Source organism: Acipenser ruthenus, chromosome 45 (genome assembly GCF_902713425.1).
Source record: "Acipenser ruthenus chromosome 45, fAciRut3.2 maternal haplotype, whole genome shotgun sequence".
Taxonomy (NCBI): domain Eukaryota; kingdom Metazoa; phylum Chordata; class Actinopteri; order Acipenseriformes; family Acipenseridae; genus Acipenser; species Acipenser ruthenus.
In genome coordinates, this window is record NC_081233.1 from 7912807 (window position 1) to 7936051 (window position 23245).

The window sequence follows — 23245 nt, forward strand, 5'->3', positions numbered from 1 at the left end:
GACTAGGGTGTGTGAACTATGCATCAGCTGCAGAGTCACTTACAATTACATCTCACCCGAAAGACGGAGCACAAGGAGGTTAAGTGACTTGCTCAGGGTCACACAATGAGTCAGTGGCTGAGGTGGGATTTGAACCGGGGACCTCCTGGTTACAAGCCCTTTTCTTTAACCACTGGACCACACAGCCTCCTCCTGGTTATGCTTTGTGTTTGCTATAGTTCACCTATTTGATTGTCATGTTTTTTTTGTTTTGTTTTTTATATATCATACCTCTCGGGCTTTACCATGCTTTCATTGTGTTTTATGGCATTTTACAAGGGTTTGAAAACACCAGGATACAAAGAAGTGTTCAGCTTTCTGCCTGGGTGGTAGGCTGGTGGGCTATGGGTTTCGGCATGGTAAAGAGGTTGAAAAACTGAACATTTTTATGCCTAAAATCGGAAAACAGCTAAAATATTACAAGTGTAGTGGGAAGGCAAAAAAAAAAAAAATACAAATAAATATTCAAAGACCCAGAAACCCAAACACTCTTTTACCTTTTCTTTTTATTTTTTCATTTTTGTATTTTTTAAAATATTCCCGAAACGTTCCCTCCTGCGTATCTGAACCCGTAGCACACAGAGAGTCGGCTCTTGTTGATGTGAGTGCCTCTCTCCCTTTTTTTTAAATGTATTTTTTGCTCAGATTGCATGAGTTCCCCGCGGGAGAGTCTATAAATAACCTGACGTGTGTAGATTCGGTTCCACTACCCCCCCCCCCCCCCGGCTGGCAGTCAGCAGCCCCCGGCTCTCACATGGCTGGTAAACAGGTGAGGCTTGGCTGCCTCTCCAGCCATCCTTTACGAAGACATGAAATCTCTCTCTCTCTCTCTCTCTCTCTCTCTCTCTCTCTCTCTCTCTCTCTCTCTCCTTCTTTCAAGTTTTAATAGGAAAGTTTTTCTCTCCCCCCCCCCCCCCCCCCTCTTTTTTTAATCTGTACCGCTGGGGCTCTGCGGCCCTTGAAATGTAGAAAACGCATTGATCCCTGTCCGGCACAATCTCCCGCAGTTTAATAAGAGTCCAATCTGTGCAGAGAAGAAAACTCTGCTCCTAGCACTTCAGGGCTCTCCTGTTTGAGAGCGAGAGAAAGACACAGCGCCTGCCTTCTCGACTCAAGTGTGTCTGTCAAGGCAAAACGGGGGATTAGGGATTTGTGCTCACGGTGGTACGTGTGGGTGTTCCTGTATGAATGCAAGTTGTGTATCTATGTGCTTATCCTTGGTTTCAGTGACAAGATCTCCCTTCAAGACTGTCAATCAATATTTGTATCAATAGATTTCTTTGTATTGCCTTTTCAAGGTCTTTTGTTATATTTTTGTGAAGCTCCCTGGGATGCTTGTGAGGGAAGCTGTATATGAATGAAATCAGTATAATACAAACAGAAAGTGTGTGTGCGTGAGAGATAGATGGAGAGAGAGAGACTCTTTTTTCAGTTCACTTTGTCTCCTAAATGCACGTACTGTGGACAGAGTGAAGTGGAGATCTTTTAAGTCGCTTAAAAAAAGACACCTGCATCTTTATTCATTGACACAATCGTTCATTTCAGGAAGATTACACCGCCTTCTTGAAGTGCGCTGATTAGATTTCAAGAGCGATACCGTACAGCATTCACAAAACAACAAAAGAAACCTAGCAATTTGCCGCCGTGTGTTACAAAGCATGGCTGGGGTCTGGAGAGAGCCCAGGTCAGCACACATCGAGAGGAGCTCAGAGTAGACCATTCAGAGCATGTTTAAAAGGCCACAAGCATTTCCCACTTAAGATATCAACAAATTCAACCCAATCGTATTTTTTCTTCTTCTAGGTTTCCTTGTCTGAATTTTCCACGGTTTTGACTTTTTCTTATGTGACATGCTGTAACTAGCGCCGTCCACACCTCGGCAAGGTTCATTTCTAAACCAGCACACCACGCACATTCCTCTTAATGGGACCATTAGGAGACCCTTTACACTTTATCAATGGGGTCGTGGAGTCTTCTTTGAAGAAGACACCTAGAAAGGCTTTTAGTAATGTCCCAGGATCGTCGTCCACAATACTGGTCGGCCCTTGTTAATACACGCACTTCCAAACTTGCACACCAAACAGAACAGAAAGCAGCGGGCTTATCACATCCTGCTCTCAACTCTCTCAATGGTTCAGAGCTGAACGACGTACAGTATTGTATTCCTGGGACAACGTGTCCAATTGGTATTGATATTCTGCCTGTTACTCTTAAGAGAGAGGGGGGCACTATAAGCTGTTTATTGAGCGTGTATTGATATCTCCCTGTCCAGCATTCGCTGTCCTTGCCAAGGGCAGAGACCAAGACTGACACACACTGGGGAAGCCTGCAGTCCACACAGTCTGCTCTCAGAAGCTAAGCATGGCCCAGCCTGGGCAGTATTTAGACAGCCAAATTCAATCAGATCACGCAGGGTGTAACAGACAGACAGACGGGCAGACACGATCCTTACATTAGGGAATGATAAGGGCCTTAAAAAAAAGACAAGGGACCACACCATCAAAGTGCAGCGATGGAGCCCTCATTAAAGAATTAACCTTGCGGACTCGAGCAGACTGACAATGAGGGCAGCACACTCTCTGTCACGCAGGAGAACATATTTCTGGAGTTTTATTACAGCCCTCATTTGAAAGCCGCATTAAAAAGCTGTTATTTCTGCGTGTAGGGCCATTTAAAAAGAGGAGACAAAAGACTATGAGTGAACTGTTTTAACAACCATTCAACTCTGCTGTGCCCTGGTTTGCATTGGAATTCAGCTGTGACGCTATGAATATTAAAACGCTGTTTCGACAGAGACCTTAAAAGCTACCAGTCTGGTATTTAATAACCTGGCTGGCAATTAACACTTACAATGCAATCATTCACTTAAAGTGCAATTTGGCAGAACAAAATTAAACAAACACAGGAAATTGTAAGCAAGACAGAGAGAGAGACAGGGTACCTCCACTCCAAATAACGGTTGATAAAAATAGCAGGTTGGATAAGTGGTTCTCTAGAAATGTGTACAAGTTGACGTAGTGACGTACAGATGACCGCCTACGTCCCTGGCAGTATGCATTCCTGTACTGTACTCACGGCAATGCTTGCATTACCTGGTTGCACTAAAATGACGCTGTTTTGTTTCCAATTGTGTGTGTGTGTGTGTGTGTGTGTGTGTGTGTGTGTGTGTGTGTGTGAGATCTCTGTCATTTGCTAGGCTTCAGTCAGGGATGCAAACAAGACTCCCATTGCATAGCTGTTTGATCCATTCCTGGTTTTCCTATGAGTTTAATCAGACACGCCTGAGCTTGTTGCCTATGCACTGTGGCTTAATGAAGCTCATAGTAAAATCTGGAGTGGGTGAAAGTGCTATGCAATAGGAGTCTTATTTCCATCCCTGACTGAAGCCTAGCAAATAATAATTCAGGCAGAGAATATTCAAAAGCAACGGACAACATCCATAACTCTGTTAAAAAATGGTAAACATGAAATAATCAGTTCTGAATGGGGAAATCATTACCCCACGCTGAGTACAGAAACACTGGACCAGAAAAGGCACACTGAGCAGTTCATTATCTGATAAACAGTGAGACAGCGCACTGTGTAGACACTGCCTAATCACCTACACACACTAGAGGACACATTTTACTGCAGTGGAAGAGAAGCCATTACAGTCAGCAGCTGAAATACGCCAAACAAAATGCATGTACAGTAATCTTTTTTCCTTGCCTGTCCAGATACATCACAGCAAAGGACAGGATTTACTCACGACTAAACAGTAAATTAGTCTGCTCCACTGAACAACACATAGATTCTATCACAGAGCAAAAAAAAAAAAGCTTATTAGAATTTCAAACATTAATCCTGCCATTAATATGGCTATTCATAGTATTAATATTATCCAATGGATTCTTAAGTCAAGCTTGAAGGTGCCAGCTCTGAGGACGTTTTGGATTATTATTATTATTATTATTATTATTATTATTAAAACCAGAAGGAAAGACTCGTCTAGATTAGATCTGTTAAAACTGTCAGTGCTGTTCTGACATCCTGACATCTACCCTACCACTGGAAAGCGTTGCTGACTGTCTGAACGCGATACCTGCCTTGGTTTGCATGACGGCATGTTTGTAACTATCTATGAGGACACCAGGGTCGTGTCCTCGGTTGTTTTTCTGCATCATCAATGCTGATGCTCATGTACAAATTCTGGTAAAGTACATTTTCTCTGTTGGTTTCCCGTGTAACACAGATTTGGAGGTGGAATAGTAAATACCAAGCAGTCCTATAAATACTGTTGTTATTTATTTGTAAATAATGACACCAGTTTCCTCCTTTTGATATTTGAGTCGCTCTCGTATTTTAAGAGGAAACCGTTTTAACAACCGTTCAATTCCTTGTGTGCCTGAAGGCGTTACTCCAACAAGAGGACGACCACATTTATCGATTTTTAAACAAACCAACAAAAAAAAACACGTGTGAATTGCTGAACGGAGCTCGCTCATTATTAATTAAACTCTTGTGTTTGGGTTCCCTACGCTGCAGCGGCGCTAATTGGTTTTCAAGCAGTGTTTTGAAGAAACCTAACCCAGTCTTTTCTACGAGGGTTCGATAGCTCTAGAAGAGCTCTGAGACGCGTGCTGTTTGTGTTCTCGCGTATCACCGGCCTGCCCTTGAAATGAGCAGTTGATATCATTGTCTTCCAGTGATATCAACTGATCAACTGATATCAGATTTGGATAGGACGCTGTTATGTGAAAATCTATATCCTGCAGCTGCACGTTTTTCATCTCTATCAGAGACTGTGCTGAAGTTATTGATCTGGCGCCTGTGCTTGGCTGGGATTTCGGTTTGATTTTTCCATTATCAGTATCATTGAAGAAAACAACACTGTCTGCACACACAGAAGGCTTGTTGCGCGTTAGTTAAAGCACGGGTTCCCAAACTGTGGATCCGCGGCTCGAAGACGGGCTGCAACGCAGTCCCGGGCGGTCTGCCGGCACAATCACTTTCTATGTTTTCAAAGTGCACCCCTGGGAACTCCTGTCCACAATAGCCTGGACTCGAACCGGCGACCTCCAGGCTATAGGGCGCATCCTGCACTCCACACGGAGCGCCTTTGCCAGATGCGCCACTCAGGAGAGTGGTGTCTTTTAGTTATAAAGTACATAGATGAGGATGTTAAGGGTTGTGGTGCAGGTTGCACTGGTGTAACTAAACAGCGGTGCCTGTTTGGGCATAGATGAAGAAGGACAATTTAAAAATAGCTTAATGTGATAGATTTTTAGTTGTGAAAAGTTACATTATTTCAAGACGTAATTAAAAACTGTTTAAGTACTGGCAATTTACTTTATTAAAACTGTTTCAAAGAATGTTTAAAAGACCTGGAAGCACTTCATCCAGAGATTTCCACCGTTACGAATATTAACATTCAAATGAAAACATAATGTAAATACATATTTACAGTGTTACAGGTTTAAACACACAGTGCAGTGTTCTCAGTTCATTTTCTTCAGGAAGTGTTAATACTGGGCCACAGTGCCTAATGCAGCTGCACAGGTGGGCCTCAAGTAAAATGGTTTGGGAAGGGTAGTTTTTAAAATCAATTTTCTTACCATTTAATCTTAAACTTTAGAAGATCCCATTGATTCAACAACGTGTTTAGGCACCCCAGAGCATGCAAAGTTTATACTGCCTGTTGGAGTAAAAAAAAAAGCTTTGGAAAAACAGTGTTTAATAAAGTCTGATTAAATATCTTGTGAACGATAAGGCTGTTTGAACGAGGAACCGTTTGTAAAATACGGAGCTCGGGAAGGGATAAGAGAGAAAAATAAATACCTATCGTCTTACTCTCATGTCCCCTCCCGGGCTCCGTAGTAAAGCACCTGTTTGTTTGTTATATTTGTGTACAGTACATAAATCATGTTCGCTTGGGTAGCAGATGTATTTACCCAGGGACAGATGGCGTTCACTGTCTGGCTACACGGGCCAGAGAGTGTACTGCCCAGAGCTCGCAGAGAGTGCCACTGTGACTCCACCACCCAGCCAGCCATTGCTGCTCTGCTCAATTCAAATACTTAAGATGTATATTCTCGATGGGAATGCCCTGGTTATTTCCAATGGTGTCCTGAGAGCCGTTCAAACTACTGGATAGGAAATCAAGTTCGCCTGCGTGATTGCACACCAACTCTGCAGAATATACTCCAAGTCATTAAATCCTGTTTTTAAATTAGATAAATTGCAACCAGCTTTCTGAAAAAGGCTCCTCCTAGCAGATTTTTTTTTCTGAAGTGAGGGAGGGAACGGTATTCGTTGTGCGTGTGTGTGCGAGCGTTAACTTTACCATGTGCAGTAGTGTGTTCCGCTATCAAATATTCATATCCAAGGTGCTAGAGAACGGGTAGCCATGGTTACGCTTCATGGGGGCTAGTGGAGCCTCTTTGATCATTACTGTGGGTTTTGGAGGTGTAATCCTTGTTCGTCTGAGTGAGTAATGGCACTGTAGCTCATCACAGAGCAGCGTGTTTCGCAAGCCAGGGGATCACAACAGGGCCAAACCCCTAAAACCACCCCCTTAGCTACACCACTGACTCACACACACACCCGGCCAGTCACTGTCCCTGCAAACACCCCCCAGCACTGCCGCACTCAGCCGTGCTGCTCTCCTGTTTCCAATCTCCTGATTTGTAGCAGCAGAGCAGCAAATCCATTTCTGCTGTCATGTCGATTTTTCACGGAGAATATTACACTTTGATATTAACCCCTACCCCCCCCCCCCCCCCGCCCAAGTGATATTAGAAAAGCTGCCACTCAGACTGGGGCGGGCGACAGACCCCTCTTGGACTGTGTTGTGTGTTTTATATCATATGTGCTTTTAAAACCCTTAAACAGTGTTTCTCCTCTATTTCCTCCCTTTCTTCTTTTTCTTCTGTTCCTCTGATGTTAAAATGACTCTTCACCTCAACCCCTGGCAAGCGTTTCTTAAAAAAAAAAAAAAACACGACTAAGATCCCCAGCCACATGGGAGCACAAAACTGCATCGGATTAAGAGCTGTTTTTTAATTGCAGCTTCTCCAAAGGGCTGACTCCTAACCTGTGAAAAATGCGTCGGAAAGCTGTTCTGGCCCGTTTTTTTTTTTTTTTTCTTTTCCCTTGCAAGCAGATTCTGCTTTAGCCAGCAGAGAAAAGGGACAGAAAGCTCTCAAGCATCGAAGCCTGCCTGGAATTTCAGATCAACACCAGCTTGAAGTTCACCTACTGAATAAGGTCCACAAATCCACGTCCAGCAACAACTGAAGATGTCACTCTATAGATGGGGAACGCTGTAACTGCCCTGATTTGGCATCAAACCTTTGCTATGCAGTCATAGCCTCCTATAGTTATTTGGGGATTGCATTTGGCTGTAATCCAATCCATTTACAATTCCATACGAAATATTTTCACTTTGTGATCTGCAGTGTGCTTACGACGTGAGGATTTAGGAGGGTTGGAACTGGCGCGCTGGTGTTTCCTGGCGAGGAGAGTATGGGTCCGATTTTGATCAAACCCGCTAAACGTTTCAAAACCCCGGACAGCAAAACAAACACACAAAGTGAATGCCAAGACTGAGGCCGGATATATTGCTTGTCATTACTGTGTTTGTAACAGTTTGATCTGCTCCGCTCTGAACAACACACATGATTCGATTAGGAAGCGGTACACCAGCTCTCAAGTCTCTGAGAACACAACACCGTCAGCTTGGCATCTCTCCTTCTCCTGTGCCCAGTCGAAAGCACTTTCCCTCGCTAGCCAGTGCTGCAGCGACATTCCTAAATGCATTTCCATCTGCCAATTAGCGTACAATATCCAATTATCCATCATTGCAATATAGCTATACCATAATCCAGTTGTCACATTCTGGTGCAACGCAGCATTGGTACAAACCATTAAGTCACTTTGAGCTAATTGCCACGACAGACCTATTTGATTTGTCCAGTGCTCTATAATTTTACTCATGTTGCAAATTGGAAAGTACTGCATTTCCCAGCAAAAGCGAATTACTGAATGGAGTTAATTTCTTAGATTAGATTGGCTGTCTCTAATTTCTTAGACAGCCAACAGAAGCCCCTTCTTAACCCTCTGGTTCCTGCACAGCGGCAGCAATGCTAATGTTCATGTAACTTGTTCAGCTTTGCAACCTGATGTTTAGGCGTTTGCACTGCAGCATGATAAATAGATTGGGATCAAACAGTCATCTGCAGAGAAGTTTAGCATTGTGTTTCCCACCGCTTGCTTCGAAGCAATTTTAATGAGGCGCTGTAAACTGATGTGCTCAATTTTTTGTTTGTTTTTAATCCCTTTCCCAAGCTCCCTGCGACATTTGCCTAACAGTAATCACGGAGACGATTCTCATTTTTTATTGTTTTTTTTAAGATCCAGAAAGAACACCATTAGTTTTGTTTTTATTATTTCTCAGTGATGCACAAAGACAGCACTGCCAAAATACTTTGTTTGTTTGCTTGTTTTTATTTAGTTTGCTTAATTTTTGTGTCATTATACCGCGACTCGTCAGTCTGTTCTTATATAAAATGCACATCTGATGTCATGGCAACCCCCAAGCAGCCATGGCAACCAAAGTATGGCATACCGCTGCTTGTGGCTTCATTACAGAACCACAAACTCTAGCCAAACCATTCGCCAAACCACGGCTGGCATATACAACTTCTCTGCAACATATTACAGCAAAGCAAAAAAATGACAAATGTGTCACAGTTTTGCTTTATAAATATTGTACAGGGTTTATTTATTTATGTGTTTATTTAGCAGACACCTTTATCCAAGGCTTACAGAGACTAGGGTGTGTGAACTATGCATCAGCTGCAGAGTCACTTACAACTACGTCTCACCCGAAAGACGGAGCACAAGGAGGTGAAGTGACTTGTTCAGGGTCACACAGTGAGTCCGCGGCTGAGGTGGGATTTGAACCGGGGACCTCCTGGTTACAAGCCCTTTTCTTTAACCACTGGACCACACAGCCTCCCTTCTGTGTTTTTACTGGAACGGCTCAGCCAAAGGACGGCTCAGCCAAATTCATGAGGGGCAAAGGGAACATCAAACGCGTCTAATTTGAACTTCGACAAGCAGAAATGAACACAGTCTGAGGACAATCAGCGTGTCCCTTGTGGAGATGAAACCAGGTTTGCTGTGTTGTATTGTTTAGTTTTTTATGGTTTTCTCCAATGCAGCCGAAACCTAATTTCAGCACAAAATAATAATTTGTATTTTTTGAAAGATCCAAATCAAAAAAGGCTTAGACGTGAACATAGGAATGCCAGGAGAAGTGTTACGAACGAGAGGCGGCTTTTTGACCCAGCTGTGCTCGCTCGGTTTGTGGGAGCTGATTGATCTCAAAACTTTGTCAAGTCGGGTCTTAAAGGATCTCAGCCATTCAGCATCACCAACAGGTAACCAATTCTACACCCTGTGTGAAGAAGTGTCTCCTTCCCTCTGTCCTAAGTCTATCTCCACTTCAATTCCATGCATGTGTCCCCTGGTCCTGCTTTCTGTGCTTAAAGTATTGGTTAGGGTTAACTTCGTCAAATCCTTTTTTATCGCCATAGAAGTTTGATTAAAAATGGTTTGGGTGCTATTGTTCATAACGAGATGTTCTTAATTAACAGGGTTATAACAAAAGAAGTCTCGGTGTGAAATCTTGAAATCTGATTGGTTACTCCAGAATTCCACAATCCTTTGCTGTCAGGGTTCCTAATCGCACTGTGTGGGGTCTCACTCTGAACATTCCCTTACAAATAACAGGTAAGCATCTTGACAACTGCGTTAAGCAGCTAAATTAACATGCTGCATTCTCTGCTTTATGGAGTTTAATAATTTAAAGTTGCATTGAGTGCATCTCAAAGCCGTAAATCACATTAAAGACACAAAGGAGACGCATCCAGGCACGCTGAAGAGGCAGCCCTCAAAGAGCTGGCAGTCTGACAGGATCGCTAACTCACTCACGGAACGCTGTAGTGTGCAGCACTAATGACGGCTTTAAATTCAGCCAGGATATTGATCGATGCTGCACATTCGAAAACCTGCTGCAGGGACTGGGCTGTCGCACTGGAAGGGGGGGAGGAAAAGATGCACAGAAAATGTGCCCCTTCTCCTTTACCCACAGCAGTGAGAACCAAGGCTGCAAGAACCATGCTCTACAATGTCTTTGCAGATCTAACTTGTTGCAATCCTAACTTGTTGCATCCTAGCTCATATTCTAGTAGTATTTCTGCACCTACTGTAATCCATACTGTTTTTAAATAGGAATCTTACACTGTGACCCTGTACTGCCCTGCAACACCTGCCAAATACGTTCACCACTAACATTGTTTTTTTTTCCTTTTAACATTGACGTTACGAGATTATGTTAAAATGCATTAGTTACGTAAAGAGGGAGCATTAAACTGATCTGTATCTGCTTTGTAAATGTTACTCGGAGCCGTGCCCGTGGGCATCCTTGTGCCCACGAGACCGGAGAGTTGTGCTTGTGACGGTATCTATCACAACCTGGAATCCTACAATGCGTCTGTAAAAGAACTCACAGAGTCCACTATTCTGCGCTCTCTGCTTTCTGAGCCGTTTGCTACCTCTGTAATTGAATGGTCTTTTATATTGTGTTATGTTATAAGCAGTTTGTTGAATGTCGAAAGAGAGAAATGATCGCGCGCTCCCGGACCTTATGAGAAACGCACAATCGCGTCCCCATAGCCAAATGACCTGGACGACAGCTGGAATGAAATAAAGACCGTATTTACAGCGGTGTGCACATTGAGCAGAACGCCCCGTTGCTTCTGTGGTTTTTGATGTGCTGTGCAGATGAAATCAAACCACTGGAACTCTTGGAACATTGCATATTGTGACAAATTAGCAGTTGTCTCGTTTAATTGATGACTTTAAAATCGGCCACACATGCAAAACAATTCATTTGGAGCTGATTTACCAAAGTCCTGACCTGTCTGACTCCCAATACTTTTTGATCATACACCTGAACAAAGGGAGATCTAAAACACAGAACAGTGTGCAGGGCTGTTCAGCTATGGACAAACATTTTCCATTACCTAAAATATAATAAAAAATGTAAAAACATAATTTAGATCTCTTATTTAAAACATCATGTAATCAAAGGAACTACAAAATGATATCGCAAAACAATATTTCACGTCAGATTTCACGTCAGAAATGTCACGTTTTCAATTTTCATTAAGTATATGGAAAACTACAAGAGTGCTATGTAAGTCAATGTGTTAACATTACTCAGTGGGTTTCACTCGACTTTAAAAAGCAAAATAAGTTCATTCTAGAAGGTGATAAAATTTGACCATAGCTGTACACAGTATGCGCTGTCCACTTCCTCCAAGCAAAAGCAGCCCACCGGCGAACTCCCTTCGGGGAAGATTAAGTACAGCTATCAGGCCCTCTCTTCCGATTGCTCCTGTGAGGGCGATCCCGATCAATTCCTTATTACCAGAGCTCCGAGAGACAACGATCAATTAAAGCTATTCAGCTGAATAATAAATACCTTCTTAATGAAACGGACGAACCCGGGGTGCATACCGAGCAGGAGAGACTAGCCAGCTGTGGCCAGCCTTGTCAGTTCAATTCGATTTGTTTGTGGCCGCGGTTCCCCTTGCATAAGTTCTGTAAAGTTTTGCACCGTAGTTTCGCTGGTTGTCATGCATGGTTGTCCCAGGTTTTTGCTGTGCTTTATCCCGCTTGCCTGTGCTGATCCTATGCTTTTAATATTATTATTATTATTATTATTATTTATTTCTTAGCAGACGCCCTTATCCAGGGCGACTTACAATTGTTACAAGATATCACATTATTTCTACATACAATTATCCATTTATACAGTTGGGTTTTTACTGGAGCAATCTAGGTAAAGTACCTTGCTCAAGGGTACAGCAGCAGTGTCCCCCACCTGGGATTGAACCCACAACCCTCTAGTCAAGAGTCCAGAGCCCTAACCACTACTCCACACTGCTGCCCCACAATATGCCACTATGGGATTCTTTTATATAACTGATCAGAGTTTGAGAAGTTGCACCTGCCATAACTAAAGAAAAAAAAATTATAAGATAGATACATGGATAGGAAACTTAACAGGGTGCAAGTATACATCCGTTAACTGAAGGGGATGTAAAAACACAAACACATGGCTATCTTTACAGATAGATTTACGATTCCAAACTCCAGAGGGGTGTAGTGGATTAGCCCGACCACGAACACCGGAGGTAAGTTAAAGGTTGTAAGAACTGCATTGAAACATTGTTTTAAAATATATATATATATTGAAATGATTTGCTCTGTTCAGTATCCTCTGTGCTTTGTGAGGCTGGTCGGGACCAATTTCTTTGGACCTCGTAAGCACTATAAAACATGCCCACACACAGACACAGGCAACACAGACTGCAACCTGACAAATTGCACATTCAACATCATCTCACGGTGTCACCACACAGCACTTCTGGTAAAGTACTGCTGACTGGGAGGCTGATTGACCTCGGTTAAGTGGGAGGTAGAAACTAAACAGCAGAAACAGCATGTTAAGCTGTGCCCTGAAACACCTTGTGAACGCTTTAATCCACAGGACTCCCACGCAGATCCCTCCACCCCACCTCGGGCCTTCGGATAAAACAAATGAATGAAATTCCCCAGAAATGAAATACCCAGGGATATGCGCACTGTGAAGCAGCTGCTCTGTCTCTCAGCTTACACAAATGCAAACTGCATCTTTTCCGTGAGTTAGCAGCAGGGGCGTTTTTAACTGCACATGTAATTGTGCAAACACAGTAGGTGCATCGCTTATGTAATGTGAGTGCATTTGTTACATGAGATAAGCACACATGGACTTGTATGTGACAGGACTGTTTTGGTCAAAAATAAATAAAAGTCTATTAGAAAATGCAACAGCAATGCTTCGTGCTTCAATTTGGTCTTTATCAATGCCACTGTCACAGCTCACCATGCTGGTGTATAGTCATCAGGGAGTTTAACCCATTCCTGTTTTTACCTGGAGTTTAATATGACGCACCTCAGCTTGTTGCCTACACACTGTGTCTAAACAAGCTGGTAGTAAAACCTGGAATGGGTGAAACTGCTATGCAGTAGGAGTCATATTGCCAGCCCTGGTAATGCAGAGATTTAGAAACATCTTGACCCCCGCGCCTTGCATTTAGCTGGGGGGGGGGGAGAGAGAGTTTAGAAGTACCCAAGTATAAGCACTTGCTCCCATGCCTAGTTATAAGGTAAGGCAAAAACATTTCTGAGCTCAGTGCTGGGATTCTACGAGGCTGTTCAGGGTGTAATAAAGATGTTGAAAAATCTCCTTGCAAAGACTGGAGCGAGGGTGAGTAACTTCACCAAGAGACATCGCCGGGCTGCGAGAGCAACCTATGAAACATGACGCCCCGCGGCAGCCAATCTGCCCAGGAAATATAGCTTTTTAATTTTAACCAACAATAATAAAAACCATAAAACAAGGGAGGGGAAATAAATGGGAAGAAAGAAATCCTTAAGGTGTATCCTTCAGAAATCAATTAAAAGAAAGGCAGGCTTCTTTCACAGCTTCTGTGCAATGAGAGCTCTTGAACCGCACAGTATTTTGCACTGTGCTTTATAAGAGTAAGTAGTGGGTTTCTGAAAAAATAGCATTAGTGCGCCGATAGTGTAAGGATTATTGATCACTCCCTTACACTACACCATGATGTGGTACGGAACAGAAAAGCCACAGCACTTCACTGTGTGTTTTTTAAATCTCAAACCCCAGTGCACTAGAGCAGCCATTTTGAAAAAGAGCTTTGAAACAGACTTTAATGTTATAAGTGTAAAAAGTTGTCAGGATGTTAACAATGAAAAGAAAAAATTACAGGTGTGTTATTTAAACAGTTGTAGCAACACATGTGGATGTATAACGCTGTATTTTTTCAGAACCCCATTAGTTACTCTTCAAGCTGAGGGAACAGAGAGCCACTTTTTCAGGAACAGAGGCTTGAAAACCAGCTTCCAAGTTCCAAGCCACAATGTGGCTTTGTGTACCTTTGAAAAGACCACCCTTCTGAAGATCACATTCAAGGCTCGGAACAGGCCTGAAAAGACCACAATGGCACGTTCAGAAATACTAAAAGAAACTTTTTCGTCTAGAAGTCTTTCTCAGTGTCTCCTACCAACCCTTCCCATTGCTTATTAATATTAATGCAGCAATTTTTCTGTGTAATGTATTTCTTTCAGAGAAGGAGACCTAAGGATGAGTCCATAATGAAAGATTTATGACATTGGTATTAACCATATCACAACCCACAAGTCCCCGAGGCATCGCCACGCCAAGCTGAATTAATTGATCTCCCCTCGATTTACGGAGTGTGTGATCTGTGCGCCAGCTCTCCAATAATCATCTTTCTGCTCGAGAGAAGCGGTAGATATCTGCCCGCGAGCCACGGGCAGGCGTGAAAGCTTCATTTCTCTTTCCAGAGGGCCCCCATCATCCCTCATTACTGGGGAGACCCCATTCTGACAGTCAGGGGCCCGCGGGGACACAAAAAAGATACGAGTGAGTACCAGGGTTGGGGTCACTTCCAATTCTAATTCCTTTTTTCAAAATCGATTCCCAGGTTGAAGTAAGAGGGAGAGGAAAGAAAGAAGACGGGGAAGGAGAAATTGAGGACAGGTGAGAGAGAGAGAGAGAGAGCGATGGATAGAGAGAGGGATAGAGAGAGGGATAGAAGTAAGAGGGATAGATATTCGACACGGTCAACAACAAATTAAATCTTGGTGGAAAAGACATGAAGGAAAAGCAGTAGGTTGGTTGCCATGGTGATGGCTTAGAGTGCAGGACTGGGAGCTGCAGAGAGACAGGCAACGAGGGAGGCTAGACAACCAGCAGAGAGGCTCACAACCCTAACCCAAACTTCTCACCTTTCCTAAGACAAACTAGAACCGTACAGCACGGGCAGTTCAACCTGGAGCCAGCCGGCCCGACAGAGCCCAATAACGCGCAACGATGCAACACCTGTCTCCGTCCTCAATGATCCACACTGCTCGCTTTGATGTACAGTAGTGTGATAAACTAAACACCTTCAGACACTCCAGGACCATCTGAACGAGAGCTAGCCAGGTCGCGTCACTGCCGTCCTGGCTGACAATAGTGTCTCTTCACCAGGGGGTGCACAAATCCGGACCTTCAGTCTTCAAAGGTATCATTCAATTATTAAGTGACAAAGACCTGGTTCAGCTCAGTGATTTAGGGTGCTGGTGGAATAAAGACCAGGAGGGCTCCAGATCTCAAGGACCATGATTGTGCACCTCTGTCCTACACCCCATGTTCCTATTCCAGCGAAGAGCACAAAGCTGAGCTGTAAGTGCGACACAAGGGGGGCATTCACTCAGAGAGCGAGTCGTTGTGTGTGTGTGTGTGTATACTGATCACTGTAGAGGACTCTTTGTTTTGTGATGTTTTATGTGCTGGGAAATGCCTGAGCTTGTCTCTGTTTGTCCCGCAGTTGCACAAATAGAAGGATTGAAACCAGAGTTAAAATGAAGAAATCAATCACAGCGGACAGTGGACTTCTGTTGTTTTCCACTGCGAATGTTTTCAAGGTCATTTTGTCGAGTATTGAATGCCCCAGAAGCCCAGTTCAGTTATGAGTTTTGAAATCTTAATAAAATGATGTCCCCCCAGCTTGTTTTGCAATATACGGCCTTTTGGGCTTTTTTTTTAAAGTTTGTTTTTGATGGATTAAATACACTTTTCTGGACTGTTGTTATTTTCTTCAGGAGACTCAAAATGTTTCATACCTACGTTGGGGGGGGTTCACAGTGACTCACTCCAAAGTCATGTGCACCATTTGTTTACTGGATAAAGGAGAGAAACGTCCATTTAAATTATAAAACTGGAAATCGATAACTCAAGGATTTAAGGGATTTGTGACATTCCGGGTGCGTTCGTCTTGGTGCTAATGACACTTCGCGAAGGGAGTGCATTCACTTTTAGAGACGCGAGTCGAAAAACACCCAACTGCTCAGTTCAGGTGAACGCTGACTTACAGAAACAGTCTCAGGCTAATGCAGGATTGGACTGAAACTGGAGAAATAAGAGCCACTTGGGTCAAAGCCTTTTAAGAATCAGCCAAAAGACAACTAACCATCGTACTAGGTGCGATCGGAAGCGATTACAGACAGAAAATGGTAAGATGGCAATCAATTAACACAATAAACCCAAACACTGAAATCTAGGTAGTAAGCAAAAAAAAACAAAACGCTGCTTTGACCAGAAACGAAAGCTCTGAAGGTGTGACCCAATCCACTTTTTAATGCCTAACCAACGGGAAGATATCACAGCTAAAAAAAAACAAAAAACATTTTGCTTGCATTCTGAGTTTGTTTCTCTTAAATTTCTGCATTGAAAAGTGAGGGGGTAAATAAAGGGCAATGGAGGTACGGATAGATGGAATTATTTAATTAGCTGCGCAGGATCTCTCCGGGACTGGGAATCCACGAGGGAAAGCTGGCTGCTCCTGATTAAAACGTCTTCAAAGAAGTGGGGCGCAATTAAACCTGCCCGTTTAGACGGCCGGACTCGAGGGAAGGCGTGTTGCGGCTTATTAATTAGAATTCTCTCTTTACACCGATACACTGTGGTCAGCGAGCTGCAGCAGGGAGAATTAACAGCTTTGCCAGCAGCTTAATAATAAACAGAAATGTGCTGCAGGGGTGGCACGGTAACCCTTTCCTGCCGTTTGCCTCTTTTTCTTTTCCGTTCTTCTCTGTGTTTTGAAGGAGGTTTCAGGATTCACAGCACGTGGTACCGGTCGTGTTTCACTCAGTCCTCACATCTCAAGCACGTCCCACTCGCTACACTGAGCAAGCTGCTTTGCCCAGCTTGGAAGCCGCTGGCCTCAACAACATGACCAGGTAGCCCGTTCCATTCGCTCACCACTCCCTGTGTGAAGAAGTGTCCTGAGTCTATCTATACTTAATTTCCAACTATTATTATTATTATTATTATTATTATTATTATTATTATTATTATTATTATTATTAACTATGGATTGGGTGGATTGGGTTGGCTATGTCAATTTCCGATTTCAATTTCAATTTCAGATTTTTACAAGGCTGTGCTTTATTTATCTCACCTGCCCTTTAGAAACCCAGACCTGTCATTTCCAGGGAAGAGTCAATCATACAAAGCCTGCCTGTTAAAAGCCTGCAGATTACAAAAAAACCTGAGTGGTGTTTGAACCTGAGCAAAAACTAAAAATTCTGCTGGCTTCAGCTCAGTTATTGCACCCACCCCAGACTCACAGCAACCCCCAGTACAGCAGAGCCATGCCATGCCCTGCCCAGACTCACAGCAACCCCCAGTACAGTACAGCCACACCCCACCCTGCCCAGACTCACAGCAACCCCCAGTACAGTACAGCCACACCCCACCCTGCCCAGACTCCCTCCTCTCCTCTCTCTCAGACTCACCACTTTGAAGTCCTCTGCAGAGCAGGTCTCGCCCCGATATCGACAGTACAGCAGCATCTCCTTGATATCGTGACCCGTCCGGTCGAAAAACTCACGCATGTTGAAAGGTTTGGGTTTGAAGTTGCGGAAGTTAGCCTTGTCCTGTAGACTCTCCAGCACACTCTCCTCAGCCAGGTGAGGATCCTGGATTTCATACCTTACAAGGGGAACAATACACTATTATTATTATTATTATTATTATTATTATTATTATTATTATTATTAAATTAGTCATTTAGCAGCCACTTTTATCCAAAGCCATTTGCAGAGACTAGGGGGTGAACTATGCATCACAACTGCTGCTGCAGAGTCGCTTCCAATAGGACCTTGTTTGTTTTATGTCTCATCCGAAGGACGGAGCACAAGGAGGTTAAGTGACTTGCTCAGGGTCACACACAGCGAGTCTGGCTGTGATTGAACCAGGAACCTCCCTCTTTCTTTAACCACTGGACCACTGAGTCTTTCTGGGGGGTCCTTGTTTAAAACCTGCACCTTTCTGCTCCGATCACATCCATTTGTGTGCCTCTCGCACTCTCTCAAAGTGAATTATCATCATCATCATCATTGGTCTACTCCAAACTTTGGACTCCTGGTCTAAAAGAATCCTTGATGGGAACTCTTTAAAAGGGGGACCAGTGATAATAAACTCATGCCCGTAAGAGGTAAGAAAATGGATTTGGCAGCCTTGGCAAGCCCTCCTATATGAGGACGTGTGATGAGGTCTTTGTGCTCATTAGAAGTTAGAAAAGAGATTTAACAAGCTTGGCTAACGCTCCTTTCAATGAGGACCAGGGATAAAGCTGCAAGTGCTACAATAAGAGGTAAGGTAATGAAATCTGCAGCATTGGCTAGCACTACTTTAACTGTCTGCGAAGATTTAGGGAAAGACCTGGAATGCGCTTTCAGGGTCTCGCTGCAAGTTAATGGAGGTGCTGACATTAATTAAGGAATGCCTCAGAAACCATTGTCGGCTTAGACACTGGCAATGAATATTTCCAGCAGGGGATGGACAAAAGAACAATTAAAGAAATATGAAATGAACTGCGATATGTACAGAGGCTGTGTCATTTCTAGAACAAGGGTACCAGCAAACCCGTTCCATTCAAAGTGAAAGGTACCCAGTTTAAAAATCCTCTTTGTATTCAATCTGCAACTTATGCATTTGGTTAACGTTCGTTGGATCTTTTAATGCAAAAATCTGGTTGTTAATTAAAAGTGTCTTTCTTAGTTCGGACGAACATTTGATCCCTCTTTTGTGGAGTGGAGAATGACCCAGAGCACAGTGTAAAAGCCAGTCAGTCTCTTTGTCAGATTCGTCTCTTTGATAGAGATGATTTATCTCATCTGTGTCCAGGTGTTACCTTATGCAAAGCTGCACGAATCCCTGATTTATTAACTGAAAGCAAACAAATATTTATGTAAGTTCGCTTGGCTAATCGCATAAACTTTGCATTTTCCCGTAGCGAACAAAACTAAATTGCCTTTAATGTCACGCTGTAGCGTACACCGTACAAGTCTCTAAGCCAAGCATGTGTGAGGCCACTCACCAAACCAAGTGAGACGGGATTACAGGAAAGTGGATATTATTGGTAACTATGGAACGGATTTGCAGTATCCCCTCCATCGCCTCCCTGAGCAATCATTGTCGTCACACTGGGGGAATCTATTGGATAAGCTGGTAACAATAATTTTAGAAGAGGCTTTCATAAACAAGAATTTCAAAACCTGCTGGCTCTGATGAATATAAAGAATCACCTCTCCCTCTCTCCTGTACCTCCCCCTCTCCCTCGCCTTTGCCTTCTCTCCCTCTCTTCTCTAACTCTACCCTCTACCTCTGCTCCTCTCCCCTCTTCCTCTCCCCTCTCCCTCCCGATCTTCCACTCCCTTTCCCTATATCCTCTCCCTTTGTAACCAGACTCCTGTCACGTGGCAGTTTGAGCCATTCCGGGTTTTACTTAATGAGTCATCTGAGCTTCATTACAGGCATAGCGCAGAAGAGCAGAAAGCTCAGGTGTGAGTAATTAAGCTGTCATTAAACTCTCTGGGATGGAAATATAATTGTTTAAACTTGCAGAACGTCAAACGCCTGAAACAGCTCTACTACCCGACAAGGTAACCTCATGTTTCGGAGATGCAGTGCAGGGAGAGTTTGCCCTGACTTTTCCTGTCACTCTGCCCTGGTCGCTCAGAGATCAATGAGCTAAACCAGGGCTCCCAGGAGGGAGGAGAGTGTACGGAATGGGATCATTTAGCATCGCCGGCAAGGTCAAGCTATATTCTTGCAAGTCATACAAATTAAACAAAGATTTGAATTTGAATTTTGTTCTTTTGATCTACACAGAAGCACCAAGGTTTTGGACAGGGTACTAATTACATGACTTAAAAGTCAATTTACGTCAGTGCTTAGGAGACTACGATAATTGCCTCTTTGAAATAAAGTTAGCCCTAATAATAATCGCTGCTGCCTTTTGATACAGTCAGTCTGTGTAATCGAGACAGCGTGTGAATAGCCGTGCTGCTCCACGTAGAAGACTTATGAACACTTTATTTTATTTCATTTTTTTTGTTGGTGTTACCTTTTTAATCGGAACTAAAGCATTTATATTGAAATGACTACCAGCCTCCACCAGCTGGGCAATTTTGCAAAACAGTAAAGAGTTTCCTGTTTATCACACAAGAATGCTTCTGCAGGGGCCTGCTAAAGGATAGAGGAGTGGGGGTGGGGGAGTCTGTGCTGGGAGCACAGTGTGTAGCCCCCAGGAGGGAGAGAGAGAGAGAGAGAGAGAGAGCGCAGAGAGAATTAAAAAAACAGCTCTATATCCAAGGAGAATCAGGATCCAGCAGGAAACTCATCAATCACAAGAAATACTTAATGAGAAAGAAAAGTAACTGATCAACTGAAAACTCATTATTTAATAATCAGCTGCCAGACTAAAACTAAACAACCCAGCGAATATTAGCGCTTAAAAAAAAGTCTGATTTAAAAAGCCCACAGCATCAGCACTAACTTTCTTTGCTAGCGCTTGCAGTCAACTTTCAAACCCATTATGATCCTTGAATGGGATGCTCCAGTTAGACGTGCCAGACTGGGGTGAGTATGTGAGATGTGGACGGATCAGCAGCTATCTGCTGAACAGCCCTGGCTCAGTGTATCCCTGTCCGCCTGCCTCTCCCTCTCCCTCCCTCCCTGCCTCCCCCACTGCACGACCCACCTGTTGTTCAGAAGGGCCAACAGCTCCCCCGCGTGGTACAGGTCGTTGCGCGTCACCCGGCTGAACCGAAACTCGTTGAGGTTACAGAAGGTGATGGCCGGGAAGTCCATGCGCGGCACCGACACCTCGTCCAGCTTCGTGACGTGGGGGTACGCGAAGTAGTACCGCACCCGGTCCACGCACACGCACAACAACAACGAGAAGGAGCCGAGGAACAAAAGCAGCCACAGGAGGCGCTTCACGCCGAACCGCTCGTAGGTGAAGATGTGGGCCAGTCCGTGGAGGGTGGATGTGCCGGCGAACACGTCCAGCGGGGTGGGCCGGGGACAGTCGTCCTCCTCCGGTTCCGCTTTGAGATCCATCTCAGCCGCGACCAGGTCCTTGTAGGGTATTGCCCTGCCCAGGTTATTCCAAATGATGGAGAAGCAAGAACCGGGACGCGAGCTCCGGGGAGGGGGGTGTTTCTCAGCGCGCCTGTGAATGATCGAGACAGGACTGTCCAATTCAGCAGCAGCACGGTGTGTTACCGGAGGATTTCGCTCTGTGAAACATGGATATTATATGACAGTGTTATTTGATCCGATTGCAAATGCAAAGTTTTATTTTTTGTATTGCCAGTGTGTATAATGGTACCCCCAAAACCACCCCAATAAAAAGTCGGTCAAATGCAGGGAAGCCGTACATACAAGCCCAGCCTTATTATACAAAGCATCGCACGCTGTCTGCCTGCTTCACAAAAACACACACGAGTTAGTCCCAAGTAATGCAATCGCTACATCTACTGAACAAAACTTACTTGCTACAGTTGTCCGAAGCAACAAACTAAATCAATCTGAAAAGGATATATATTTAACCCCTTACTGTCCAGCGTGTCTAACCCAGTAAATGTACTGTGCTACGCTGCTGAATAACTAGGAGCACAGGACAGACGAACTGGAACAACGTTGTGTTTTAAACCACCCCCCCAAAAAGACCCCTCCCTTTCTTGTAAAAAATATATATTTAAAAGCGCATCAATCGTAATAGGAATAATGACATTAACACAGTGCGCTGTTTCCAAGGGCAGTCTGTGAATTGAAATGGTTTCCTTGCATGTTTGTCAGCGTTGCCCCATCCAAAGACAGCGGTGTTTCAATGTACATCGTGGCGGTAGATAAATGAACCCGAAACGAGAAGCGTCCGGTGAACAGGTATTCTGTAGAAAATGTGTGTTTTTAAAAAAAAATTCCAAAGCAGCTTTTGGAAGAGAAACGGGGGAATAATTTTCCGTCCTGAAGATTTTGGCTCTGGGAGTTCCGAGCGGATAGAACACGTGGAAGTGTGGAATCTGATGAGAAATCGGTGGCCAAAATAAATAAATAAAAACACCGCAAGCGAATTTAATTTGATTCAGTTTCAAAAGCAAATCGATTGTATCCCACAGGCAACACAAAACAAAACCATCTTAAAAAAACCCAGCAGCAGTGTAATATCTAGAGAGGATGTTCAGCTGGTTATAATCCGCACAAAATAACAACCCGTTTCTGAGAGTTATGACGCCTGTGTCGTCTGGAGGTCCAGTATTTCCCCGCGGAGGCGGCACGCTGGACTTGGCGGTGTGGCAGGTTCGGAGAAGCCGGGATCCGGTGCGGTGCTAGCCGAGGATAGGAGATGCAGGAATAGGAGGAAGGAAGAGAGAGAAATAGAGAAGGAGAGAGAGAGAGAGAAGGAGGGGACGCGCCTGCCTGCCTCCCTGCCTGCGGCCGATGCTTGGTTTGCTGTTGCAGAGGGGTCTGTCTGCCAGTCTGGGGTTTACTCACTGACGATGCTGTATGGTTCGGCTCCTCTCTCCTCTCTCAGAAAGAGCAGTCACCCCCCCCCCCCTCTCCATTTAGTAATGTAACCGCTTCATGGTTTTATTACTATGGTATTCAATTAAAATGTGATGGATTTATAATTTCCAGCTGCACCCGGTGCTTCCCTGTAATTACAGCGCTTGCTGAACGCTCGCTGGAAATGTAGTTGAATCATTATTATTGATCGCTGGTATTATTGTTGTTTGCATCAACGGCGCATTACGTCAATATATTTTATTACAGGAAAAAAAAAAACACATACAATCCGTAGTTTGATTATTTAGTGGTAGTATCTCTCTCTCTCTCTCTCTTTCTCTCTCTCTCTCTCGTAGTTTCCATTGGGTGCGGTTTGTCTTTATTTTAGATACACGTGTTTAATTAATAATGTATTAATTCGGTAAAATTGATAGTTTAATTAATATTGTTTTAATAATTCAAAGAAATTGGGCACAGAACGAAACTTAAAAATAAAGTAATAAATAAAATAAACGATATTTTTTTTTACCGCGCGGTGAGGTGCGCGATATTTTGTTCACCGCTCTTGTATTCCCCGCAGTGAGGTGCGCTTCTCTTGTATTCCGCGCAGTGAGGTGCGCTTCTCTTGTATTCCGTGCAGTGAGGTGCGCTTCTCTTGTATTCCCC

At 43.9% G+C, this 23245-nt stretch overlaps 1 protein-coding gene across 3 annotated transcripts in view; it reads right to left on the bottom strand.

The window, feature by feature from the left end:
• Positions 1-22611, bottom strand: part of LOC117401021 (acid-sensing ion channel 1) — a 60967-nt gene extending 38356 nt beyond the window's left edge. The window contains exons 1-3 of one of the 3 annotated variants that reach the window (XM_059013280.1): positions 22286-22611; positions 20769-21309; positions 17518-17713 (exon numbers count right to left, since the gene is read on the bottom strand). In XM_059013280.1, coding sequence (XP_058869263.1) covers positions 17518-17713; positions 20769-21130 — 558 coding nt within the window. In that variant the 5' untranslated portion in view covers positions 21131-21309; positions 22286-22611. Of the gene's footprint in view, positions 1-17517; positions 17714-20768 lie in introns of all 3 variants that reach the window. The other 2 variants (XM_059013279.1, XM_034001415.3) reach the window with 2 other exon arrangements.
• Between the last annotated feature and the right edge of the window lie 634 nt (positions 22612-23245).